This window comes from Citrus clementina, unplaced genomic scaffold, assembly GCF_000493195.1.
Source record: "Citrus clementina cultivar Clemenules unplaced genomic scaffold, Citrus_clementina_v1.0 scaffold_6, whole genome shotgun sequence".
In the NCBI taxonomy this organism is placed as follows: Eukaryota; Viridiplantae; Streptophyta; class Magnoliopsida; order Sapindales; family Rutaceae; genus Citrus; species Citrus x clementina.
The window spans coordinates 16,200,977-16,228,279 of NW_006262139.1; the positions used below are offsets into that span (position 1 = coordinate 16,200,977).

General features: G+C 33.3%; 4 protein-coding genes across 6 annotated transcripts in view; 1 reads left to right on the forward strand and 3 right to left on the reverse strand.

Annotated features, from left to right (window-relative positions):
• LOC18039449 (protein yippee-like) overlaps positions 1-1,718 on the reverse strand; it is a 2,828-nt gene extending 1,110 nt beyond the window's left edge. Inside the window, exons 1-3 of the mRNA XM_006429291.2 lie at positions 1,483-1,718; positions 1,197-1,347; positions 229-272 (exon numbers count right to left, since the gene is read on the reverse strand). Of these exons, the coding sequence (XP_006429354.2) occupies positions 229-272; positions 1,197-1,292 (140 nt within the window). The 5' untranslated portion in view covers positions 1,293-1,347; positions 1,483-1,718. The remainder of the gene's footprint in view (positions 1-228; positions 273-1,196; positions 1,348-1,482) is intronic.
• Positions 1,719-17,276: 15,558 nt separating this feature from the next.
• On the reverse strand, positions 17,277-18,967 carry LOC18038877 (chlorophyll a-b binding protein CP29.1, chloroplastic). Its single transcript, XM_006429294.2, has 2 exons — positions 18,354-18,967; positions 17,277-17,786 (listed from the first exon to the last, which is right to left on the reverse strand). The coding sequence occupies exons 1-2, from the start codon at positions 18,858-18,860 to the stop codon at positions 17,427-17,429; spliced, it is 867 nt and encodes a 288-aa protein (XP_006429357.1). The 5' UTR covers positions 18,861-18,967; the 3' UTR covers positions 17,277-17,426.
• A 1,924-nt stretch (positions 18,968-20,891) lies between these two features.
• LOC18038878 (high mobility group B protein 1) lies at positions 20,892-24,447 on the forward strand. 2 transcript variants are annotated; one of them, XM_006429301.2, is made up of 9 exons: positions 20,892-20,948; positions 21,105-21,139; positions 21,951-22,032; positions 22,320-22,451; positions 22,542-22,599; positions 22,704-22,748; positions 23,221-23,301; positions 23,400-23,465; positions 24,123-24,447. In XM_006429301.2, exons 3-9 carry the CDS (start codon positions 21,968-21,970, stop codon positions 24,234-24,236), a joined length of 561 nt encoding a protein of 186 aa, XP_006429364.1. In that variant the 5' UTR covers positions 20,892-20,948; positions 21,105-21,139; positions 21,951-21,967; the 3' UTR covers positions 24,237-24,447. The 2 variants fall into 2 exon arrangements, with proteins under 2 accessions (XP_006429364.1, XP_006429363.1); XM_006429300.2 differs by lacking the exon at positions 21,105-21,139.
• A 70-nt stretch (positions 24,448-24,517) lies between these two features.
• LOC18039601 (E3 ubiquitin-protein ligase rnf8-A) lies at positions 24,518-26,559 on the reverse strand. Of its 2 annotated transcripts, none has more exons than XM_006429299.2 (5): positions 26,274-26,559; positions 25,623-25,773; positions 25,398-25,464; positions 25,037-25,271; positions 24,518-24,910 (listed from the first exon to the last, which is right to left on the reverse strand). In XM_006429299.2, exons 1-5 carry the CDS (start codon positions 26,336-26,338, stop codon positions 24,700-24,702), a joined length of 729 nt encoding a protein of 242 aa, XP_006429362.1. In that variant the 5' UTR covers positions 26,339-26,559; the 3' UTR covers positions 24,518-24,699. The 2 variants fall into 2 exon arrangements, with proteins under 2 accessions (XP_006429362.1, XP_024037702.1); XM_024181934.1 differs by having other exon boundaries at positions 25,623-26,027.
• Positions 26,560-27,303: the final 744 nt, after the last annotated feature.

Below are 27,303 nucleotides of genomic sequence, written 5' to 3' on the forward strand. Positions count from 1 at the left end.
ACAGTTGTATGAATCATAAAGGTTGCAAATAGTTCATTCGTCAAACACCTTTACTGATATAATGTATACCTAGATTTTATTCATGCAAACCAAAAAGCAAAAAAACATAAGCAATCACAATGTACGCGGAGGGGGTTTTGGGGGGGGGGGGGGAATGAGGGAACAAACATCTAATAGCTGCTCGAGTATTGAATTTTATAAAAAAATCTAAAATCAAGGAGTACTTACACTTTATTGAAGAGATAAGCCTTTCCATGCCTGCAATGAAAAGACTGGAACACAAGCAAAAACACATGTAGAACTTCAGATTGTTGCCACTAAATTTTAATTGAAAAAAGGGTTAGAATTTCTAAACATTGCCAATCAATCCTTAGGAGTAAGACCATTCAAATAACACTAAAAACATAACAATGGCAAAGGGATAATTTACATGGCAAAGCAATGGGAAGACATCAATCTATTCGAAATCACTGACTTTTGCCATTGTTCATAACCATGAAAATCATATGAGCTCGGCAAGACTTGTTTTGTTGAAAACTGAGATAGGGATATATGTTCAGCAACATCTTCACAATAAAAGGTACTAATCTTTATTCATCAATCAATCCACCCTTGTAACTTTAGTGCTGGGTAGAATTACTAAAGCATTCTCCAAAAGTAAGCCCACCCCTTACAGTTTTCAATTTTGCACAGTTAAAAACACCATCATTAAAATTGAATGTTTGAAAAATAAGCATATATGCATATATAAGAATAAACAGAAAAGGATAAAAATACTATCAGTAACAAATTAACCCTAACAGAAAACCATAAGCATCAAATGCCTAAGATAACTCTGGATTCTATGGGTTTAATAATATAAATCAATACTGCCGTGAAAGGATCATAAAACTCAGGACATTATAAAAAAATAATAATAATAATTTGACACTTCATTGAATAAAGAATTTGATCTAAAGAAACAAACAAATACAGTGATTGAACTCGGCTATCTCTCTTAGAAAGGAAACATAAACAACAACGGATCATGCTTCTCTCATAATATTTTTATATCTAATAGTTACAAAGTGTGTTCTTTTATTTATGATCAATGACTCTTGCTCAAAACACACCATCGCCTATACCAATATCACAACACAAAAAGCTGCTAACTATAAGGGGAAAAAATTTTTGGACTCAAATCAAATAAAATAAACCTTAGATATAATGTCATCAGCGAGACCCAGATGAGTGTAGCAGTGCTTGCAGCTATATATACTCCCTTCAAGACAAATCAGAAACAGCATCCCCATTTACAAACTTTCACTCTTTTTTTTTTTTTTCTTTTCCTCTCTTTTTTTCTTTTACCTTCAACAAAAATTAACCCAAAAAAGTAAATAAATAAAAAAATGGATCGAAAACAGATCTTAAAGATGCTTAATAATAATGTTAATATACACTGCTGATCATGACGAGAAGAGGGTTGGTTTTGATCGATCTTACCGGCGGTTACAGATATGGCAAAAGGGAATAGAATGGTGACATGTTGAGCCAATGGTGTGGGTACGTGGGTTTGGCTGTTTTTATATTACCGGGACTCTACAAGAAGGATTTTGATTTTGAGTAAGCTTGCCAGATTCTCTCAACACGAGAGGACTCTTCGATTTTGTGTAGGCCTAATGAGAAATGCGACACGTCGCGCTCCTTTTTCTGGAATCATTGCGATACAAGCTGGTGTCCATGAGCATCATTTATCTTGTCGTTCAGGAAAAAAAATTGCTGCAAATATATAATAATTTTTTTTTTTTACATTTATTTTTCTGTTAATTATTTTGTTTTTTTTAAGATTGTAATATTTAGTTATTTAGCTAATAATTTAAATGTTAAACAATATCATTTGCATTTAATTGATAACATAAAAATTTTTAATTTTTAATTTTTGTCAACAAATAACAATTGAAATTTAATTAATTGAAAATGAATTATAGTAAATGAATAATATAAGTGACATGTCATATGGTTTTTATAAACATTTCCAACATGTCATCTATGTGATAAAGTTAAATCTTACTCCAAAGTAAAAGTTTAACATGTGCAAATATTATGTGCTGAATAAAACAATACCGGACATGCCATGCTATAGCACACATGCATGCGATGGATAAGCCAAATGTGGCTTGTTGAATTGGAAGCAGCCACCTGCATGTTTAACTTGCTTGCTTGAAGTAGTGTTTATATATATTAAAAATTGAGAGCAGCTTGCTTGGATTCGATGGCTGTTTGATGGCTATATAAAGTGTAAAATATTGACAGCTGCTTCATTTGTTAAATTGCAACTTAGAGCAAAGAAAAGATAAAGAGGAAATTGAAAGAAAATGACAGAAAGAAAGAATAATAAAAAAAGAAAGAAAAGGAAAGGAAGAGGGAAGAGAAAGAGGAAAATAAGAAGAAAGAAAAGAAAAATTGAGAGTGAAAAAGAAGTTGAAAAGAGGAATTGAGAGGAATGTGACAAGAAATATAAGTGGGCAGTTAGATCTATACCTGATAAATCAGTGGGAAAAATTTAGGAATACAAAAACTCATAGGAGCCCTAACGAACTCTAGAGTGAAACAAGATCTGTAAGTGAATATTATTATTATTATTATATATTCTGTGAATCATTTATATTTGATAGCATGATTTAGTATTATGTTACGATTCTACGTACGCATATTGTATGATTGATTGAGTTATGAGATATGATTGCCAGTCACCATATATGCATATTTCTCCATAGGCTCTGCGCATAGGGATGGCAAAACATCGGGTCGGGCTTGGGCTTGGCCAAACCCAACCGGACTCGATTAACAAAGAATTAAAGTCCAACCCTAAAAAAGCCCTACCTATTTATAGTTAGGGTCGGGTCGGGCCAACATCGGGTCGGGCTAGGCCCGACCCTACCAAAACCATTTTCCACCCACAATTCAATGTTGAAAAATCAACTTCTTCATTGCATATATAAGAATTCGAATGAGGCAATGAAACATCTACCATTTAACTAATAAATAATTTATTTTTTTAAAACCATGATACACAAATATATATCAAATATTTTCAATGCAATTAAATTAAAAACACATAATGCAATTAAATTAAAAATACACAATGTAATTCCACAACCATTTTATCCATACACAATTCAATTTAACAACCCAACATAAAAAATAAAAAATAAAAAACTCATGTCTTATATAAATAAAAACACAATGCAATTAAATTAAAAACACACAATGTAATTCCACAACCATTTTAGTCATACACAATTCAATTCAACAACTCAACCTAAAAAAAAAAAAAAATCATGTCTTATACAAATAAAAATACAATACAATTAAATTAAAAACACACAATGTGTAATGTTTGTGTGGATGTGTTGTGTGCGTGTGTTAACTTATATTAGTTTTTTTTTTTTAAATAGGGTCGGGTCGGGTCGAGTCCGCATTAAGACCGACCCTGACCCTAAATTTGTTTGGGCCTTAAAATCTTGGCCCTAACCCGACCCTAAAATTAAAAATTCGGGCCAAAGCCCTAAAAATTAGGGTAGGGTCAATCGAGCCAAAAATAGGGTCGGACTAAATTGCCAAGCCTATCTGCGCATGTGCATTGAGACTTATGGTGTATTTACTTCATGGAATGAGGAATGAGAATGAAATTCATGTTAACTTGACAAAATGTAATTTGAGAATGATAATAAAATGTGTGGGTCTCACACAATTTGAGAATAAGGAATATGAATCCCATTCCCATGGAGGGGTTGAGAATGAAAATGAAGGAATGAGAATGGAATATATATTACTTTTGTATCCCTCTAATTTTTTCATATTTTCCAAATTACCCTCATTCAAATCACAATTGATTTTATTATTTTAAATGTCATTAATAATAATAATAATATTATTATTATTATTATTAACCCGATCAATGGAGAGACTAGTCTGCCTTAGGGACCAGATCTGACTTAGAACAGATCAATATCCCGCATGTTCTGGTTTCCAGCCGATATACCTTTGCTTTACCAAATATTGATTAGATTCTTTAAGCAAGCCTAGCAACAACATACATTTAAAGGCTCATAAATAATACTAGATCTGGATCCCAGAAATAGCACTCTGAATGGATGGAGGGAGAAAAGAAAGATACAACTGAGGATAGAGATCAGGTCTCGTTGCCTCAGAGGAACGTAGCAGTTATATGGCAGATCTGATACAGATCAGTCTGCAGATCATGCATAAAATTTAAATGACTGAAATTGAAATGCTTTAAAAATAAATTGCGAAATTAAAGTGCAGAAATTTAAACATACAAAACTTTAAAATTACAAACTTTAAAAAGGAATTACAAATCTCACATTTGATTTGGTTGATCGGATGCTTGAAAATTATTACAGAAGATATGGGAAATTAATCTGAAGATAAGGAACTAGTCTAAAGACAGAAAAATTTCCTTGGTGCCTTCGGATTCCTAATTCCCAGAGAGAGAGAGAAGAGAAAGAAAGAAAGGAAAATTAGAATTCTAAAAATCTGAGGAGTCTAAGTCTTCCTCTTGATTTAAATACACAGAAAGAGTTTCTCCACTGTAGCGAGTCTGTAGCTTCTCCACTGTAGCGAAACTGTAGCTTTGTACCCAAGAATGTACATACGGATATGGTTAAGGTGAAGAGACATATGCGCTCTCACTTCTGTCCAGGGAACCACCCGAAAATACATAAAGTAAATACAAGGAAAAATATAAATACTCTTTTTTTTTAAACTCAAACGATAATTATTTACAATGCTTTATCGAAGAGAAAATTCCGAAACAGTCGTCTTCATTTTCATCTCCAAGAGAAATAAATGGCTCTTCATCTTCTTCATCATCTTCAGAGGAGTCTGCCACTGAAGATCTTGATCTTGATGTGAGGAGCTGCTCCATAAGTTTGAAATATTCTTCTTCAGTTTTGGCGCTGGCCAAAAGAGATTGGGCTTTAGATTTTTTAGGTAAGAAAAGTTTGTTGGGCTTTGGCATTTTTAATGGTCGGGGGCAAGAGGCCTTTGGAACAAAGCCAATTTCTGATGAGGGTATCAGTTAATTTGGTCTGTTCGTCAAATTTTGACCACTATTTTACTTTGAAAGTTCTTTGTATAAGGAGTTGGGTTTCTTGAGTATGAAATCTGAAATTCCACATCCATACCCATGGAAGAAAGAAATTTGTACAGAAACAAAGAAAGGGGGGAAACCTTTTCTTGGATTCAGAAGGGATATAGTGGGCTTTGAAGAGGTTTAAACAATAGGGTGGCATTTGGAGTTAGAATTTGTGGCATTGGGCCAAAATAGTTCCACTATTGCTGGAACCAGTTTGGGAGGCTTTGAACGGTTATTTTTGAATTGAAGAAAAATAATCATGAATGAGATTTCTTTGGATTTTGTATGAAAAATGTGTTAAACCAGGCTTGTTGATAATCCCAATAGGAATAGGTCAAGCAATGTGGTAAACACATTTGAAAATTTAAAGGGAAGGTTTTGAAATTGTGGAGTTGATCACCCCACTGGTTTGGGCTCAAGACTTTTAAGATAGTAGCCGTAGAGTAGACTGGCTCAGAGTAGGTTTCACTGAGAAAGAAATATTTGAATTTTACAGACTCAGTGGCTTCTAAAATACTTTGGTAATAAGACTGGGGTTTTGTTAAATCCAATGGTTTAAAAAACCAGCCTTTGGGGAAAAACTTTGAAATAGCTTGAAAATGATCAGTATGGTAAAACCATCTTCCATTGAAAGAATGTTTTGGAAATGGGTTTTATCAAACCAATCGGAAGCTTTCTTTGAAGGTGTTAACTGGGAAAGAACAATTTGAGAGGATGAACTTTCACTAGAAACAACTACATTTTGAGAAGAGGGTTTTGAAATCTCTTTAGAAACAGATTTTTCAACATTTTCTTTAGGAGAAATTTGGCTTTGAGAAAAACTTTGTAAAGCGAGAATAAGCTCAGGGGATTTAGAAATGGATTTCATCTATTGATTTACCTGTTCATGAGAGGTAAGGGCTTTAGATTTTGATTCTTCATCTTCAATCATGTCAATCCATGATTTAATTGGCATGGCTGATGAGAGTAGTTTTTCTTTAGGAGGAGAGGATTGAGGGTCTTTAGGAGGAGAGGATTGAGGGTCTTTAGGAGGAGTCTGGGAGACAGGGTCTTTGAGAATCCCTTTCCCCTCTTCTTTTTTCTTTGGCGGCATTATCTGTTTTGGAGAAATTCCCTAGTTAGAAAATCAGGGACAGAATTTGTATCACCTTTAATAAATTTAATGTTAAAGTCAAAAACACTTAAAATACCTTGCCATCGTGCAAAAATCTGTTTTGAACATCTTTTTCTAAACACATATTTTGCAGCTTTGCAATCAATTTTAAGTAAAAAATTTTTGATTTAGTAATTTACTTTGAAATTTAGAAATGCAGAGAACAATGGAAAGGATTTCCTTTTTAATAGTAGAATAGTTTCTTTGACATTCATTCTAGTGGGCAAAAACATATTGTACTATCTGTTCTTTATTATCTTCCTTTTGTTTTAAGATTCCTCCATATCCTAAATCTGATGCATCAGTTTCAACAATTTTAGGTAATGCCGGATTTGCAAGAAATAAACATGGAATGTTCTTAACAGAATGCTTTATTAATTTAACAGCTTTAGTATGTTCATCTGTCCAAGCAACGTGATTCTTTTTTAATCGATCATGCAATGGTTTAGACATCCTATTGATGTTAGGGCAGAAATCAAGAACATAATTCAAACAAAAGTCTGGTTCCTTAGTCATTATCAAGAATTTTATCAGGAAATTTGTCAGCAAAAGCAAGAGATCTTTCAATAGGAGTTATGGTTCCTTTTGAAATATAGTGACTAAGGAACCAGACTTTTGTTTGAAATAGTGAGACTTTAGAACTATAAATGGCTAAACCAGTCTTCCTAGTGGTAAGATAGAAGGTTTTTAAATGTTTGAAATGTTGATCAATTGTTTGAGAACAAATCAACACATCATCAATATAGACAATGCAAAACTCAGAAAAAGGATTATAAATATCATTCATGATTCTTTGAAATTCTGAGGGTGCATTTTTTAAGTCAAATGGGATAACAATCCACTCATACTGCCCGAAAGGAACAGTAAAAGCAGTTTTGTAACGGTCTTTAGGGTGAATTTGAATTTGCCAAAAACTAGATTTCATATCAAATTTAGAAAAAATGAAAGCAGAACATAGTTTTTGGAGCAAATCTTTTTTATTAGGTATAGGATACCTAATCCATTTTAATGCTTTATTTAAGGGTTTGTAATTTATGACTAGTCTTGGTGATCCTCTTTCAATCTCAGAATTTTTATTAACATAAAAAGCAGCACAAGACCATGGAGATCTGGATTTTACAATGAGTCCTTTGGACTCCAAATCTTTAATTTCATTTTTGCAGTGTTGTTCCAAGTCCATGTTCATTTGAATTGGACGGGCTTTAGTGGGTATTTGATTTTCATCAAAAGAATTTTCATAAGGCAAATCTACCAAATGTTGTTTTCTGTTCCAAAAAACAGATGGTAAATCAGCACATATTTCTTTTTCAATGAGGTCTTTAAAATCAGTGATTTTTCTTTGTATGAAGTTATTTTGTAATTGATTCTCAATTCTTTGTAGACTTAAATCCTTTTTTAAATAGAACAAGTTATTTTGTTTTGATTTAAGAATGGCATTTAATTGGTTCTGGTAAACAGAACAAGCTTTAACAATATTTAAGTTTCTTGTTTTTGGTTTCTCAATAAAAGGGAAAACAAGTTTTTGGTTTTTTGCTTTAAAAGATATATCATCATAATTGACAGTATACGGGGTAATGAGGTTTATGAAAGGGGTTTCTAAAATGACAGTATGGTGTATGTCATTTGTAAGAAGGAAAGATGTTTTGAATTCAAAACCATTGTTATACACTGAGGCATCAACTTTAGATTTAATTTTCAATTTTGAATTATTAGAGGCAGAAAGTCTTTCATTTGTCTTTTCATGAAATTTTTTAGGAACAATATATTCTTTAATGCAATTTAAGTCGGCACCAGTGTCAAAAAGGGCAATGGTGTCGATTTCAAAATCTTTAGAAAAAATTAAAGTGATTTTAATCAAGTATTTTCTGGTGGTAATTTGTTTTAAAACAAATAGAAAATCATTGGGTACAAATTCAATGTTTTCAAGGTTTTGTTCATTATCACCATCGGATTCAACTTCTTTATCAGAATTATCTTCTAATTATTTTTGTAAGAGAAGTTGAATAGTTTCAGAATCATTCTTTTGTTTCTCTTTTAATTCTTTAATCTCAAGTTTAATTTCTTTAATCTCTCTTGGAAGATCTTGGATATTGGGGATCGTTTTCTTTATTTTCTTTTTTCCCAAAATTTCAGTGAGATCATAAGAATTCTTTTTAACAACTGGAGCTTTAGAAGTTTCTGCTTTATCAGAGTCTAGAGTTTTTAAAAGCTTATCGAGGTATTCTTTTTTAAGATTAGGATCAGAAATATGTTTAACAAGTTCAAGAAAGATTTCTTGGTCTTTAGTCAAAACATTGATTTTCTTTAAATAAGATTCTGAAGTAGAATCAATATCCCTGGATACAGATGTATCTGAATCAATTAATTCATCAATCTGTAAAGGTTCACTATCTCCCGACATGGAAGACTCAGAGTCAGAAGACTCTATAAGTAAAGGGGCTACTTTAGAAAGAATTTCTTCATCAAGGCCTAGCTCATAGAGCTTTCTGTTCATTCTACAGAATTTTGCAGTGTGGCCTTTCATTCCACATTTGTAACATGTGGCTTCTTTGTAGTTAAAATGGGTCTTTGGTTTGGCTCCAAACTCTTTCTTTTTAGAGAAGTTGGGTTTCTTATAAGGCCTCGAGGGTTTCTTATAAGAAAGTTTTCTAAAATCTTGAAAGGGTTTCTTATGGCTTTTTGATTTGTAATGTTTTTTGTAAGGTCTCGAAGAACACTTACCATTACAATCCTTGGAAGTAGAAGTTTTAAAGGGATCATAATTGAATTATTTACAGAAACTACCTAATTATTGCTTAGATTTCCTAAGCTCCCATTTTAGTCGTTTCTGTAACTTCAAATCTTGACAAATCTTTAAACCTTCTTTATTGACAAAACTGACAAGTTCACCATAGGTAAGCTCGTCATAAGGAATACGGTTGTCATACAAAGCTTTAATGGAATTTCTAACTTTCTCTCCTAAAAGGGTAGGCAAACCTACAAGGAATTTTTCCTTCTAAGTTATATGATTTGCATCATCTCTAAGGAAGAGTCTGGTGAAGAAAGTGGTTTTATAGCTTTGGAATTCACTAAGTTTCCTACACCTGAGATTGTGTAGTAACTCAGCGTTCTTATCTCTAAGGTGCGAAGGGTCAGCTATGAAATGAAGAGATATAGTCAAAATCAGGGTAGCAACTACATCCTGAATTGGACTATTGAATTCATCAAGAATGAGGGCTCCATTCTCATCGATTTGAATAGAATTTAAGACATCTAATTATTGCTGTTTCGTGAGAAAATGATCCCACCAACCTTTAAGTTGACCAGTAAATCCTGCGATGAGAATTTATGCTATGGCTCTATCAGAAGTTCCCGATTGAGTTTTGTAGGCATTAGCTGCCATGGTCATCTGCTGCAACAGTCCTATGATGTTATATTCAGATATGCCATCAATATTCCACTCATAGACAGAAGATGCATTAAATCGCGATTGATTTAAAGCACTCGGTCTATTATCTATATCTAGATTTGGTGGAGTCCTAACAGTAGGTAAGGCTAATTCCCAATGAATTTTATTGGCTTTAGGAATAGATGGTTCATCTTTAAATGCTTCTATATCTGAAGAGGCTATAAAAACATTGTCATGTTCTAGTACACCAATCTTGCTAGATTGAGCACTATCAGGGGCTATCTGGACCTTAGAAGAAGAAGAAGAAGAAGCTTCTATTCTATCTAATTGGTCTCGAATGGCTTTAGCAAAATCTGATTTTGATTCTTGAACAAGCTTTTAGCTAGTTTTTGAAACCTGAAATTGTTTGAAAATAGGTTCCTTAAGCTTTTTGTCAAAATCCGATTTTGATGTAACAGGAGAAACAACTATGGTTGACTTTTGAAATTGGTTTTCTATCATAGTCAACTGTTTTCCTATTGTATTTAAGTTAGTATTACAGAAATTATTCTGTTGAATAATACTACTTAAATTTGCATCAGAATCATTTGGTTTAGGGATTTTGTAAGGTGAGGCTCTAATTTGAACAGGAGGTTCACCGTGATCAACGGTTAAACTCCGAAGAGGCGAATGCTCAGATTCTATGGTTCTATCATTATCAGAAAGTTTCCACTCAGGGGTATTCTTCCTAATAGTAATAGGATTTGACTCTTTAAAGGGATAAGAAATGTTGTTATTCGAAGAATATATCTCAAACCAATAAAAAAAAAATATGAATTTTATGTGAATTTACAAAATCATAATATGTTTCTTGGATTTCTTTTCTTTGGTTTAGAAAATGTTTGAAAAACCAAAGTCTTTTTTCTTTATTATTGTCTGAATAAAAATCATTGTGGAGAAGAGTTGTATCCAGTTTAAAATCTTTTTCAATGACATTTATAACATTCTCTGTGACTGCAGAAAACGTAGGAGAAGTTGGAGGAGAAGGTTCATTCTCTTCCTTTCTTTGTACATGTTGACTACTAGTGTAGATTGGGTGAGGAACACTAGTGGCATAATCAACAGAATGTATAGAAGAACTAGGTATATCCGAAGTGGAAAACCTGGGTCGGCTTTGTACTTGTTGAAAAGGAAGATTTATTACGGAAGGAACTTTTATAAATTTTCTTTCTAATGAAGAAATGCTTGAGCAAGAATCTTTATCGGAGAATCTAGTTGAAGTAGATCTCCTAAAGGACAGTTTGACTTTACCATCAGAATACTGAGTCACATTTTGCAACTCTGTATTTGGCTCAAGTTGTTTTGGAATCACTGGAGCAGTGGCTCCTTCCATAATCCATTCATCGGGAAGATTGACATCTTTCCATTGGATAAGTTTTGGAATAACAATATTGGCTTTAGATAGGTCAGTCTGCAAGAGAAGAGTTTCATCTCTTTTTTACTGGAATTTATGTTGCGTACTAAACGTAGAAATCATGGCTTTGTACGAAATTTTATAAATTAGGGCTACTAGGATAGATCCCTCAATCATATCATAATTATGGGTTTTGATTTGTAAAATCATGCTTTTTAAAATGTTTTTGTCTTTTAAAGAAATTGTTATGTTTGGATAACAATTGAATGAAATAGGACATTTACATAGACTTGATTCTATACTACTTAGTAAAGAATCATCAAAAGAGATGAATCGACCATCTCTTAGAACTGCAAGGATGAAAGTATTAAAACCTTCTTTAGTAAGGGGTTTTATGCCGACTTGTATCAAGCCAATGTGGACATAGTTAAAATTTTTGTCTTTTAATTTCTTTAAAGATTGTTCTGAAAACAAATGAATTGTTTCAAAAGGGTTTGAAAGTGTTATGTCACGTTCTTCAGTCTTTATAACATAATCATTCTTTAAAAAATCAAGCTTTTTTGTTTTATAAATCATTTCTTTATTAACCTTTGGCAATTCCCAATTATCAATTGCTTTATTGAAGTCTTCGATTACAAATTCTTCCGAATTAACAACATTCTTTGAATCACTAGTTCTTCCAGAGGAAGAGCTAGAGAAAGAGGATGCTCTACTGAGTAGAGAATCCATGATGTTAAAACTAAAGTCTATATGGATGCCTACAGGTATGGTTTTACAGCCCTAAACGGACAATCTTATCCTAAAGCGGGACTTACTACCAGTAAAAATTCAGCACACACACAGAAAACAATTTTAAACAATCACAAATTCTTTACAACTATATCACATACACTTCCCCTTGGCTCTGATACCAGAAGGAAAAAAAAAAATCAAAAGACTAGTCATAAATTATTATTATTATTATTATTATTATTATTATTATTATTATTATTATTATTATTATTATTATTATTATTATTAAATTTATTATTTTAGTTATTATTAATTATTGTTAATATTGTTTTTATTAATATTATCATTATTAACATTTATTATTATTATTATTAAATTTTATTAACTTTATTATTTTAGTTATTATTAATTATTGTTTATTATTATTATTATTAAGTTTTATTAACTTTATTATTTTAGTTATTATTATTTTTAATAATAATAATTATAGTAATAATAACAACAATAATGATAATATTGTTAATAATGATAAATTAATTATTTTTATTAATTATTAATACTATGTGTATTTTAGTAAATTGATTCTCATTCTCATTCCTCATTCCCATTTATTTTGTCAAGTAAACACATCAATGACATTCCAGCACATTCCTATTCTCATTTATTTTTGCTAAGTAAACATTAAAATCTCATTCTCATTCCAGCCCATTCCCATTCCACCTCATTCTTATTTTATGAAGTAAACACACCATTAGATTACTCTACCCGTGCAATGCAATTAAGTTTAGCTAGATATTGAGAGGTTTTTTCTTTGTTCTACTCGTGCGATGATGATCCCGATCAGTACTTGGAGTTATTTACACTAGGGTACTAGTTCGTGCAATTTTGTCATACGTGAATGTATGATTTCATGTTTGCTTATGTAATGTGTTAATTGTGGAGTTATATCATGTGATTATATATATGCACCAATGCACTACTGTATTTTTATATGTATAACTACATCCACTCATTGAGCCTAAAACTCATTATTTTCCTATTTATCCCATTTCTCCCAACATCTATCATAGGATTTCATACAATTCAGTTTTTAATTAATTAAGGTTAGGGCATGGGACACATTGCTGCATGGCTTGCGTTTTGAGCACGTTTATATTTATATGTATTTATTTGAAGTGTATGTACAATGAGATGTGAATTATGTATGGATGAGGCACATATTTATTATATGATTATGGTAGAGGTTTAAAACTGGTTTATATCATGAGTTTTAGATATAAGATTTCATGATTTGCTTCAGATCGACAAATGGGTTGAGGTGGGTCATGTCATATACTATAAATTGTATAAGATGTCATCTATATGATGAATTTATAAATGACAAGTCATATAATATTTATTTTTTTGGAGTGCAATAATTACATACAATATGTCATCTATATTCTAAATGTATAAACGACATAACTTACACATTCCATAAACGTAAATGATATGTCAGTTATATGATAAATTTATAAATAACATATTGTACATTAATAGCTAAAGATTTATTTTTTCTTTTTTTTTAGACCAACCTAATATAAAGTAACAAATTACTCATTGGTTGAGTAGTGAATACTTTCTCATCACTTATTTTTAAATCCAAGCTATATAGATAGAGTGCATTTGTCAACGGAAGGAAAAATATTTTATTTATTTCTAATGCTTAATCATAAAACGAAAATACTATTATTTTATTTAGCGGAATTAATACAATAAAATACTGAGTAGAATTTCCAGTGGCCATGGCTGGAGTTGGACAAGTGGGTACAAGCTCCTTTTGTTGACGCTGAGAGCTTACTCGAAATAATTAATTAATTATGACTTCTAATTTTGCTTGCAATGTTGTTTTCGTTTCAAGTCAAAATCCCATCAGCCATCCTAAGCTGTTGCTTTAAAATATTTGCAAGGCCCTCTCGTATGGGATTGAGTCACCAGAGAATCAACCTAAAAATAATTTGTTCAGGTTTGCACTTCTAAGTGCACCAAGGAATCTTCTTCCAATCTAAAAAGTCTAAAAATCTTACTCTCTTTTAAGATTCTCAACACTAAAAATCTACTTTAAAAGTGCGCGCATATTACAACCATGCTTTTAGAAGAATATCTGTGGCTTTCCTGAAGCATCAATTGGTGCCTTATTTTTTCAGTCAAGTATCTGTGTTTGATTACATGATATGTTTATTTCACCTGAGACTTTAAAAGCGAGCACATGAGTGTTGATCCATACTCATCTTTTAGATAAAGAGAATAGGGAAGATAAGTGTTACGGCCCATTCAACTTTGAGTCGAGAGAATAACTAGACAAGTTTAAGATATCTAAGCTTAGCCTTGATTATAGAATGTTCTATCTCAAGAACTCTTTAACTTGTAAATATTTAAGAATTCTCTAGAAGATGCATGCTAAAATGAGAGTTCTCTAATATTTTGTAGATAGGAATTCTCTAGACCTTGGTAGAGATAAGAATTCTCTTTATCTAAGAAGGGAGATTATAGAGCACGGCAAGCCTTTTTAAAAATAGGTCCGGAACTTAGTATTTCATGCAAGTAATTCTTCAAGCACTCAAGCTGGACACACTTGCGCAGCACATACTCTTGTGAATAATATAAACTCTATTATATTATAAACTCTTAACTTAGTTAGTAAGAAGCTTAAAACTTATTTAGCAATTCTAGGTGGAGAGTTGTCTAAATTGCACGATTGTGCTGTGCAATTAAAATACTCATCGTGTGACATTCCTTTTTTTATTTTACAATTAATCAAGATAAAGAAATTAACTCATCCACCCAAACGAGATTCTTTTGTGATTGGAAGAGAATGAATAAACAAATAATAAAGTGTCATATATCAAACTGAATCTTATTTCTTTTCAGAATTTGTGCAACTTTTTATTGCATTTAGAATGAAACCCTCCATTATACCAATCAAATTACTTCTTTTTAATTTTAATGAAAATATTAAGAAAAATATCACCAGAATATGCAAATACGCTAAAGAAATACAAGACGACAGGGGGGTGGGGGTTATTCAGAGCGCATTTCATGTATGTTATTTTCAGTACAAAATCATATCAATCCTTGCAAAATATCAGAGCATACACTAGCATCCTGATAAATCAAAGGGAAGAAATTGCATTCATGAAGCTTAGGTAGTGGCCCCACGGGGTTTTGGGCCACTGAAACTCTTGATGTTGTTACATTGATCATTCCAAAGATACAGAATGCATAAATAATGCTGTCGAGGGTAGAAGCATATTGGGATAAATGAGAATATCAAAACAAAACAATTTCTGTGCTTTTTCATTGATGATGAAGGAACCGAATCAAGATAGCTGCAGCTGCAAATGCTCAGAAAAGCTAAAAGAATTAAGGCAAGAATTCTGCAAAAATCCAGTTAATAATTCTATTTTGTGCTTCTCTTTCCGATTGTAAGGGGAATTGCAAAATGTTACGACAACGGCATCAACAATTTTCAGTAATTGTGCAAGAAATATTATGTTTAATCCATGGATCCCGAGTTGGATGGCAAATTCTCATATATGTTTAGGGCTAATCATATTCTCAAAGAAAGAAGTTTTGAATACACAAACGTCACTGAGAGGGGAACATCATTTACATTGTTGGAAAAATATGCTCTTTAAAAGCATATGTATTTATTTAATTGTAATAAATAATTTTTCTGATTAATAAAATAAATGAGGTATTTTATTCAAATATCTTAATTGCATTAATATTTTTATTAAAGTCCATTTAATCATATTATATGTATTTATGTGATCACCATATGGATTCACAGAAGACATAAATACAAGTTATCTTATAATTAAATAAATTTAGTTCGCAGTTGATAAATAAAGTTGGGCACTTTATTTAGGTATAGACTGTAATAAATTCATTGAATGATTTGTGTTAATCATGTATGAATTTATTGATGTAGTACGACTACATTGAACATGATCACATATGAGATTTAATTAACTTTGTAATAACTGTCAGACTTATTAAATCTCATAGGCATTGATTTTACTGTAATCTTAATCTTGAGTTAATTATGATTTCATGATTGTAATTGTTATTCCATTTGAGTTACCAATGGGCATGACACATATTTGTAGTCTAGATTACCTGGTATCTTGGTGGGAGCATTTATGAGTATTGGAGTTATAGATTAACAATATAGAATTTGTATAGATTAACAATATAGAATTTGTATAACACATCTCTTGATGAGTTTTCGGCACTTAATCATAGAATTCTCTGGGCAGAGTATGTCAACATATTTAGTATGTTGAAAATGATCATTAGAGAAAACCAGTAAGTATCAAGGAATAAGATGTAATTAAATCGATTGGACAGTTGAGATGTCGATTTAATTAACGATGTGGTATAAAAGATTATGCAGTAAAAAAATCAATATGGCTCGGGACAAATTATTATTCGAGCATACAATTATGGAGGTCAATTCTAATATTTTAGTAGAGTAGATTTGGAATTAAATAATTATGCTAGTTTAATTACAGGCCTAATTGTTATAGCCACTATTGTATGTTCCCAAATGATCATCGGGTTAGCTCATTTAATTGACTGCACCACTACCGGATTAATAAACAAGATAACTAGCTATTTGAGTCAAAAGCCTAAATATATCATTTAGTGGGAGGCTCTATTTAATTAGCTTGTATGTAAGGGGCCTTATGTTATTTTACAAGGTGGGTCTCCTATAGAAAAAACATGAGTTTTGTTTTTCATTATTTGGAACCTAGTGTTTTTACTAAAAGGAGATATAAACAGACTTATTTTCTCTAAAGAAAATAGAGAGCAGTCACTTTATACAGACTAGAGAAAAAGATTTTTCTCTCTATTGTTGAGAGAACAATTTTTTCGTGCTAGTTGCTTTAGTAGTGATAAAGGCGCCCACACGTCAAGTGCAGATCAAACCTGAGTCATAACCTGAAAGATCATTGGTGATAATTTGTGGTCTAACAATGATGGTGGTGACGGATCGTGATCTAACAGACGTGGTGGTGACGGATCGTGATCTGAAAGTCTAAATCACTTCGACGAAAATATCTAAATCGAATTTTCAAAGTACAATTTCTAAATTACAAATTCTTATATGTTATAAGAGAGCTATCTTAAAAATGATTTATAAAAATTTTAAAAACTTTATTTTTCCCCAACATACATAACAGTAGTCTGGACTTGCTTTACTCAAATTTGGTATTGTCCGAATGTTTAATTACTTGCTCCCTTGCACTTAATCAGAGTTCTTGATTTTCATTTCTGGTTGTTCTTCAAATATGATGTTTTGATACACCATAAACATATATTTGTATGTGCAGAATACTAGGGCGAATTCTATTGGTTGTATATTTTTACTTAATCAAAGGAAATAGCTTGCTGCAGGCATGGTTGGACTAACAAAAATCACCAATTCTGCAAAGATGAAATGACTTCAAAATATGAAGCCATAGCATTCCCCTTAAGCTGTCAAATGTTATAATTCTTTTTACAAGATAGGCGCATATAATAATAATAATAACAATAGTGCCAACTGCCAAGTACTGGAGGCTACACCAGAAATCTAAGAGATGAAGGTGTCAAGAATGGTTGTGTGAAGAGGATCGCTCAAGTGGGTAGCCCAGTTGTTGAGAGGGCCTTTTCCGGTGACAACAGCTTGGACAGCGAAGCCAAGGAATGCAACCATGGCAAGGCGGGCGTGCTTGATCTCTGCCAATTGAAGGGTGGCTTTCTTTTCCGGGTCAGCGGCCAAGCCCAGAGGATCAAAAAACTTTCCTCCCGGGTAGAGTCTCTTCTCCGGGTCAAGCTCTGAGTTTCTTTGGAACTCAATGTAGCCAATTACCAAAACCTCAATCCATATCAACGTTGTTATTGAGAATGGAAGTGGTTGCCCCAGGTATGATGATCCTTCAACTAACTCTACCTGAAAAATGTCAACGGTTCGATAATTTATTTTTTATTTTTTATTTTTTAATTTAAAGGAGATAGATACAAGAAACTGCACTCACAAAACATTGAGCCTTATCCTACACTGAAATATTAGTACTTTGAATTTAAATTACCGTGAGTGCAAAGGCCATTCATAGCCAGTCGACCTATGCCTATGCCTATGCCTAAAAGGCCTCATAATTCATTAATTAATTATAAAACCCTTTTAGATACTAAGTTTATGCGACCCTTAAAATTCTTAGCTCCTTTGATCAAGGCTGCTTAGTTTCTTTTATAATGTCATCTAATAACCACTAATTATAAGCCCAAATTTAGTTCATAGAGAGAAACGTCAACTCTAGCAAGGCCAATAATCTATTCAATCACTAACTCGAGATCTGTTAGGGGCCTAAAGCGCATGACCTTCTCCCCACAAAAATAAACTGAGAAATAAGAATGACTATTTACATTTAGTACCCTTGATGTATGGTTTTTATGTTTTGAACCCAATAAGTTCTATCATTTTCCATTATGAACCCCCAATATTAGTGTAAATACGTACCTTGCCAGCGTCTTGCCAAGTAATCCCAGTGAGCCACTCAACAGTGAGGGCACCGAGAGTAGCCAACATGGCCCAACGTCCATGAATGAGCTCACACTCACGGAACCTCTGCAGACCAAAGACTTCAGTGTACGGCTGAAGCGGCGTGGACTGCATGTCAGAGGCCTCAATCCTCGTCCCAATAATATCGCCAGCCGGGTTCTTAGCCAAGTTCTGGTCCAACGAGTCATAGTCATACTGCAAGTACTCCGCTGGCTTGCCCAGCCCGAACGGGTCGAACCCGTAGTCACCCACCAAGCTCCCGTCGAGCCACTCGGGTGCCTTGGCTCCTGGGTACCAAAGTGGACGATCAGAGGATCCGGAAGACTGTTTCGACTTTTTGGGTGCTGTTTTTCTCTTTCCGAAGCCGAACCGGGCTTGGATACGGCCCGAGTTTGAGTAAATGTCGGGGAGGCGGGTGCCAATGAAAGATGATGTGGCGGCTGCTGCTGCTGTGGTTGAGGCCATGGCTTGTGGCTAACTTACGGTGGGGTGTGTAGTGTTGATTGAAATTGTAACTTGTTAAGTGATCGATACTCCTGGAGTTTTGGTTGGGTTATAAAATGAAGCTGCTGGCTTTATGTCCAGGTGGGATAGCTTATCTATGGTGGTTGATTTACTAGCCGTTGGATTTAAGAGCGTATCCATCTGACGGATTGAAGAGCTTAGACCTTATCTATTGCCTTATCTGGATTCTTGGTGGGGTCTGGCGTCCTGGTCTCTTTAATTAGACAGAGGAAAATAACAAGTGTGATATTTTCTGTGGCTGATGTTGCTAAGAGAAAATCTTTTGATATTCTTGGGTTGAGCGGGCCAGTTGGCTGATTTCGATAAGATGACGTTAGAATGAGCTCGAATGGTGACACTACACCTGTGAATGAAGCTGTGAAACTTTATTAAATTCCAAGTACTTTTTTTTTCAAATTAATGAGTTGCATTAAAGGGTAAGAAATCATCAGTAACACAAATCATCAAGTCGGATATAAATTTAAAGTGATTTAAATACAACATTTAAGATAATTTAAGTCATGGAATTCAATTAGGACCATGCCTAGTAATAAAGGAAATAAATAAAAATAACACAAAATTGACTTTATTTATTAAAGTGGTGTTTGTTTTTTTGTCTGAAATCTGAATAGATCTGAATTAGTCTGAATTCTGAATAGGTTTGAATGTCTGAATCTGAATAATATGTTTATTTTTTCATCTGAATCTCCAAAAATAAGTATTAAGTTGTTTGTTTTTTTCAACTTAAAAAGCTGAAAATATATACTTTTACATTTGTATCCTTATTAAATTTGAATGTCAAATAAATAATATATTAAATACCACAATATTTTAACATTTATAAGTAAAACTATATTCAAGTGAATACATAATTATTTTAGAATTTTAATATATAAAATACCATAAATTTCAAATTTTATCATATATAATATAAGAAAGAAAAAACATGGATATTTTTATATGGGGTAAATATCTATAGCTGAGTTTTGGGATAGACATAAAAAATAAATTATAAAACAAAGATATTTTTGACATTAACAAGTAATTGACTTAATTCAGATTTCTCTATTAAGTAAAAAGCCAAAAAAATTAGCTTATTTTATTAAGTCAAAATTATCTAAAAAGTCTCATTAAGTTATAAAAACAAACACCTCTAATTAACTTAATTAATTAAGTTAAGTCACTTTAAGTCATTAAGTTAAAAAACAAATGCCACCTAAGTGTTCTTTTAGATTTCACACTAAAATAAAATAAGGCACAAAAAAATTAATCGAGTCTGGATTAATTTGCTCATCTAAGTTATTATACGTGAAATACATTTGTGTACTTATGTGGGATTTGGTATTTTTTATATTGTTTTTGTGGCGGTAAATACATTTGCTTGTTTGTTTGTTTGGTTTTTCTCTATAGTAAATCCAAATGTAAATATCGTACGTATACACCAAATAATAATATTGATAAATGAAGGTATGTTCTGTAGATTCGAAATTCGTCTTTCCAAGTTTTGCTAAATTAAAGGCCTAGCAGGCCCAGAACGACACTCCTTTCCGGGCCAAGCCCGTTAACTCGGACCATGCACGCAAGCCGAGAGCCGCTAGAAGACTCGGTCAAGTTCAAGAAGTTCGAACCTCAAAAGGTCTGACAACAGGAATAAAAAGTGACATGTACACGTGTCGCCGCTCGGAACGCGCCACGAAGATCTCCTTTTTGTCACTGCCTGTACAAGATAATTTGGCGGCAAAATCATCACTGCCGCTCACAAAAGCTCCTTAGACCACAAGTCAGCCAAATCTCTGTCATTAATTAACTTGGCCCGAATTAAATCCCTAACATAAAACAATAAATATTCCACAATCGTGTTTCTCGAATATAACTTACCTCTTATAGCCGGTAAAATGTCATTGACTTTGACTCTCTGGCGGCACGCCTCAAAGGTTTACTGGCTGGTCCGGTCACCTTCCTTGACCTGCTTTTAATTTTCTGCGTCTTTTGATTTGTTTAATATTCTCGTCTTCATTCCCTAAGCAATTGCAGTTTGGTTCTGTAAAGGTAAGCATGTTTCTCTGGATCTACTGCGTCGTTTTAATTGTCTTTCAATGTTCTTTTTACGTAGTTTATGTAATTGTGTTCATCCTTTTTGTTTAAAATCGAGAAAATTGAGCTAGAATATCTATATTTATCTATTTATTTTCTTTCGATTTCCAGCGGAAAGCGAAGCTTGTTTCTACGGTTCTGCCTTTGTAAGCCTGTGCCAGTGTGCCTGTCTTTTTTTTTTTTTTTTTTTGGGAATGTTTTAGCATAGAAAATTGAGATGATTACAAATTTACGAGTGCGTTTGTTTATTTGATTTTATTTTATTACAATTTTTGAAGTTCTAACTACTTTTCTTTTCTCAACTACTAATATTGCATATTAATTAGGCTATTTATTCATATTCACTTTATTATGTTATTCATGTTTATGGCGAATTATGCAGAGTTTTTCAGTTGCTAGTTGATTAAGTTTCTTCCTTGCAGTAATAATAAAGTTTTGACCAATGAAATTTAATTTCCATCGGTGTAGTTGTATGAGAAGTAATATCCAAACAAATTATGTGCACAAATTGACATTACGTGAAGTGATGTTTAGAGTGAAAATAAAAAAGTCAATGGAATCAATGAGAATAGAGACTGTATTTAACTCTTTCATTCATATCATGCCATATCGGTATGTATGGATGAGCTTTTACTGATAGCTTCTATGTATGGTATTTGCACACACACACACACACACACACACACACACATTCCCATTATATTTGCATAATGTTCCCTTTACATTTTCCTTGCTGCTTTGCCTTTTGACTTTGTTGAGGTTAATGTTTGTTTCATTAGTGCTTTCTCTTACGTGTATGTATGTTGTACGTGTATATTGTGTATTGATCGGTATCATTGGAATTTTAAGCTTGGCTGCTTGAACAAAGCTTTTCACTGGAAGCTATTGTATCGACTTTTTAACTTATGTAAATTTTTGTGTATTGGTAACTCATTTTTTGAGTTTTTCTTCATGCAGAAAATTGTCTAGTTACCATGAAGGGTGCGAAGGGTAAAGGTGCAGCTAGAGTCTCACAGGAAGCTTTGAAGCCAAATGACAGGTTGGTTTTCATCTCAGGTTCATTTTCTAGAAACAAAGTCATGAAAAGTTATTGGCTTTTCTTCTGTGCATGCCTTTTGTTTTATGTGGGAATATGTGGCTTTAAGATGACCATATAGGGTTTTATTCCTTGTGCTTCTCTTCCATCCTCCCCTAACCTAAAACTCTAGCTGTTGTTTAATGCTTGGTCAGTAAGATTGTTGATGTCTGATGTTATATACTCGTTGGTGGATACAGTTGTTACAGAATTTCATTGTGACGGATCTTATATATCTTTGTTATTTTCAGAAAGGTTGGGAAGCGGAAAGCTGCTACTGCTAAGCTTGACAGTGGCAGTAAAAGGCAAGGAAAGAGGGAGAAGAAGGCCAAGAAAGACCCAAATAAACCAAAGAGGCCTCCTAGTGCTTTTTTTGTCTTCCTGTATGTATCTCTTTTTGTTTTTACCGCAGAAGGCAAATATGGCATTTTAGTTTTCAGAATATATCAATTCATGCCATTTTGATGTTACAGTGAGGAGTTCAGGAAAACCTTCAAGAAAGAGAATCCCAATGTAACTGCTGTTTCAGCTGTAAGTATTTAGGCAGATCCACATATGCATTAGATTTAGTTCTTTGTCATGACACAATTGGTCTGCAATCAGATGATTAATCTGTTTGATTTCTTTGGTTGAAGGTTGGGAAAGCGGCAGGAGGGAAGTGGAAATCTATGTCTCCTGCTGTAAGTATTTGAACCTTTCCTGAACTCAAGCATGTTTGTGAGAATGGATGTCTTGAACTTGGAAAGCAGATGATTACTTTTTCCTCTACACACACACATTTTTCCCTCATGTTAGTCAATTTGGAAGTCTAGTTGGAATTCTAGTTGCCTTGGCCTGATAATTGTGAAAATCATCTGTTGAGCAAAATTTACTACAAGTGGGGTGTAGAATTTGTCACACCTGTGTTATCAGCTGAGGGAAGGGAAAGGATTTTGGGTATTGAAGGTAATACTTCATGGAATGCACTTTTGAAATGAATCACATAAGAAGTTACTCAAGCTTTATGTTTTGAGGATGATTGATAGGCATTGAAAAACCAGTGCTTGATGATTTTAGAGGAATGAATTTTTAAATCATCTGTCCATAACTTGTCATGAGGGAAAGGTTTTTGCACTATGCTTTACTGATCTCATGTTCTTTACCTCGTTGAAGGAAAAAGCTCCATATGAAAGCAAAGCAGAAAAACTGAAGTCTGAGTATGGAAAGAAAATGAATGCCTACAATAAAAAGCAGGTGACTAATTTAGTACCCTTTTTCAATTCTGTGGACGCTTTTGGTTCGTTGTTATGTGTTTAACCTCTTTTTTTTTTTTTAATTTTTAATACTGACAGGACGGTGATGAGGCATCAGACAAGTCAAAGTCAGAAGTGAATGATGAAGATGAAGCTAGTGGGGAGGTAGTACATAATTTCTGTTCTGTTTTACTGCACCCATTGATTGTGTGACATTGTGTGTTTTGGTGTTGATCAATAAGACATAATGTACTGGGGCATTTGTCATATTATAACCATGTACATATGTTCTTGTGTCCTTGAGGTTTTCAAGTGGTTAATTTAGTTGGAAAGACAAATGCGGCTGTGTTATTTTTGTTTTTCCTGGCTATTGAGTTTCAATTGTGTATTTATAAGGTTTTAGCTAGCGGCTTAGTTTAGACGTGGTATCTGACCTCTGAAGGCTTCTGATTGACTTTGTGACCCAGGTCCTGAATATGTTCTGTTCTTGGGCCAGTGTGTGCAAGGGAAATTACTATAGCTGATGCACAGTGTTTTTGTTCCCGGGCATGTTATTGATTTTGTTTTTGCTTGTGAAGCTAACTGGAAGATGACATGGAATGAATACCAGGTGTGGGGCCTAAAAAAATAAGGATGAATGTGGGTTGCAGTTATATTAGAACTTGTGTCAATGTTTGAAAAGGAAAGTATCTTCTGCAGGCTTATATTGCAACATGATGATGATTTATTTGTTGAACTGACATATGAGTACCGTTAGTACCATTTTCCTTCGGTTTTGCTCTCTCTTAGGCTGGAATTTGTTATAACCTTTACATTTTACAGGAAGAACATCAGCTGGAGCCGGAGCCGGAGCCCGAGCCAGAGCAAGAGCAGGATGAGGATGAGGATGAGGAAGTGGAAGAAGATGAAGATGACGAAGAAGATGATGATGACTGAAATCTGATGATAATGCCTAGGATACAAAGGAACAAATTTTGGATTTTGGAATATTAATACCCTTAAAGGGTTTAGATTTGGTGGCTTTGGAAAGAAGATGACGTAGACGCTAGCCTTTTTGATGCCATCATGGTCTTTTTCTTTTTTGTATGAATATATTCAGCGTAAGTTATCCGATTTATGTTTTCAGATTCGAAGGCATGACCTTAAATTTCCAATCTCAAACCAATTGATCATAAAGACTTTAAGACAAAAAATATCATCACAAGCAATTTTTGACCAGTACCCAAAAAAAATAAAAAATTAAAGGAGAAAATAATGTTATGGAAACATCGTGGTCAGGCAGGTAACCACGGGCAATGCATATTTACAAGTTTAAACCTACCAACGAACAGAAGATCATCAATTATATGGAATCAACTAGATGCTATATCTATAATTACAAACTGTATGGGCAAAGCCCTCACCGGTATCGAGGATCATAAGAAACAAGCGTTAGATTTGGAGTAATGAATGGCAGTTTGTCAATGTACATAAAAAGTCGCTTCAAATTTTCCCTTGAGATGGAGGCCAAATCAACAATATCATCCTCGCTGGTGTAGATCCAAAGGTCACCCGAGTTCACTCTTCTGAGACTATCCCGGCAGAAGGGGCATGACTGAGACCGTGCACGCCTGAAATAACAGAGCATGAGCAAGATTTAGAATCACACAAGGATTAAGAATGTCAAAGATCATTTATAGACGCGGGACAAATAACAACAAATACAAGAATAGAAATAAAACGCTCAACAGCTTTACCAATTTCGATAGCATCTCATGCACATTGAATGGTTGCAATCAGGCAAAACAATCTTGCAGCATATCTCCAAGCAAATACCACATTCTTCTTCTCTCTCTATATCTATTTCGGATAGTTTTCCTTTGTCCATCCTGCCTTTCTTTTTGTACTTAGCATCACAAATTTCTTTCTGTTTCTTGTCTTCTACGTCAGTAATTCCTCTTTGAAGTTGCAATAAAGAGGGAAATATCACCCCTTTCATTTTGAGGGGGGAAAAAAATTAAAAGAAATCAATCCAAACTGGGAAGAATCTGTGCAATAGTTTTGCAAACTCAGAACAAAATATGGTACACTATCAACTTCCTTTTTCAGTTCACTCACCATAGAATTCTTTTATACTAGCTTTTCTTTCACGAGTACACATGGTAGTCTTGCCATCTGCATATGCCTAGAACAAAAAGAAATGAAAAAAAAAATACATCACACAGTTGGAAAAATGAAATGGCAATTACTTTTACTATTACTTTTAACTATTTAAATTAGAATGAGGTGAAAGGACACTGCAATAACATTACAATTGGTATGAAACAGATTCATAATAATCACCTTGTATATAAGAATTCTAAGCAATCCAAGGGCACCAGCAAGGCGGCAATCAGTCCACTGAACAAGAAAAAGAAAAGTGTGAGCTGCTTGACTGTAAGATAATCTCATCTGAAGGCAGGCACCGTCGTATTCTCTCGGATACTCCGAAGCCCTGTATCATTTAAACATTAAAATTTTCAATACCCAGATGCTCAAATTGCAAGATCACTCCAAAGCACTGTATCATTTCAACATTAAAATTTTCAATACGCAAATGCTCAAATTGCAAGATCACCCAAAAGTAATGCAGAAATTCATTAAAACGAAAAAAGGAATTATTCAAGGGTGTCCTCTGCAGTCTGCAGTGTCGAGAGATTCACGGCGTCGCCGAGAATTCTGCTCAATGAGTGTAAAATGATCAAACACCTTAAACCCACCAACAAAAAACTCAAATATAAGAGCACAAGATTAGTCACTTCTCACACAAAATCCAAAAATTTCTCATAAATTTTGGTCATATCATAAGATTGACAATAATGAACATACCAACAGCAGATTAAACAACAATTCCATAATTGCTAATGAACATACCAACAGCAGATTAAACAACAATTCCATAATTGCCAAAATTAACAACTTAATAAAAAATTGTAAAGAATGAAAGAGGTTTACAGAGTATTGGCTAACTGAATATCAGCTTCAAGAGCCTTGAGTGAATCCTTAAATGATTTCCTCATATTCTTCTCTCTTTACAAAATTCTTTCACAAAATTCCCATCAATTAACCACAAATAATATTAACTTCATAAATCTAATAACCACCCACTTGCTCAAATCCCGAAAAGCAAACTCCTCATCTCTTCATTTGAGTCGCTTTGGTTTGTCAAATAAATATCTTCTTCTTTTAACTTTATTATATAATTTAAATGAAAAGAGACAGACAGTAAGAGCTACTTGGCTTTCACTTAGAGCACACGTAACAGTATCTCTCTTAGCTTGAGTTGAGTTATTACGAATACTCACAGCTGTCAGAATTACTATTGTGCCCTTCAGTTCTCCAGTTGTTAGTTGCATGAACATTTAGTGCCTCAAGCTGTGAGACTAATAACCGTACTAAATATTTTGAGATAATAATACATGGATACCCAAAAGTTTTATACTTTCTCAAATAAGGACATTGTTTGTCGGCACTTATACTCAAAATAATGACGAAACAACAAATTTTTTATACAAATAATGTTATATATTATTATAGATTGAATTAAAAATATGATAAAATTTTTATGATTTATTTTTATTATTTACACTTTTAATCAATCAATCATATTTTACCACATCAATTTATATAATATCTGTATCTTTATAATTATTCTTGTATTAAGTTTTTTTGTCATTTTGATAGAGAATAGGGGTCTATTTGATCTAAAAGATTTCAATCACGACTTTATATGATTAATGGTAGAAATATAGGGATCTAGGTGTTATTTCCTTATTCAACCAAAAAATATTGGACGCGTGGCGCGCATGTATGATGTTCATCAAACCGTTATTTGTGGGCCGCGCATTTGGCGTTTGTTATTGAAGCTTCTAGCGCGCGACGTGTTTTGATTGGCAAAATAAATGGGACCCCTAAAGAGTAAAGAGAAGACCCAGCTGGCCATTTTTGGATTCTTTTCATTCTAATTCAAATCAAATGGGAAACC

What these genes read in the sequence shown, in the direction of transcription:
- LOC18038877 (XM_006429294.2), bottom strand. Translation starts at nt 18,860, where the DNA reads ATGGCCTCAACCACAGCAGCAGCAGCCGCCACATCATCTTTCATTGGC. An exon ending in CTTGGCAAGACGCTGGCAAG is followed by an intron (nt 17,787 to 18,353) that starts GTACGTATTTAC and finishes GACATTTTTCAG; the next exon opens with GTAGAGTTAGTTGAAGGATC.
- LOC18039601 (XM_006429299.2), bottom strand. Translation starts at nt 26,338, where the DNA reads ATGAGGAAATCATTTAAGGATTCACTCAAGGCTCTTGAAGCTGATATT. An exon ending in TTAGAATTCTTATATACAAG is followed by an intron (nt 25,465 to 25,622) that starts GTGATTATTATG and finishes TTTTTGTTCTAG; the next exon opens with GCATATGCAGATGGCAAGAC. An exon ending in TAGTATAAAAGAATTCTATG is followed by an intron (nt 25,272 to 25,397) that starts GTGAGTGAACTG and finishes TCAAAATGAAAG; the next exon opens with GGGTGATATTTCCCTCTTTA.
- LOC18038878 (XM_006429301.2), top strand. Translation starts at nt 21,968, where the DNA reads ATGAAGGGTGCGAAGGGTAAAGGTGCAGCTAGAGTCTCACAGGAAGCT. An exon ending in GGAAATCTATGTCTCCTGCT is followed by an intron (nt 22,749 to 23,220) that starts GTAAGTATTTGA and finishes ACCTCGTTGAAG; the next exon opens with GAAAAAGCTCCATATGAAAG. An exon ending in ATGCCTACAATAAAAAGCAG is followed by an intron (nt 23,302 to 23,399) that starts GTGACTAATTTA and finishes TAATACTGACAG; the next exon opens with GACGGTGATGAGGCATCAGA.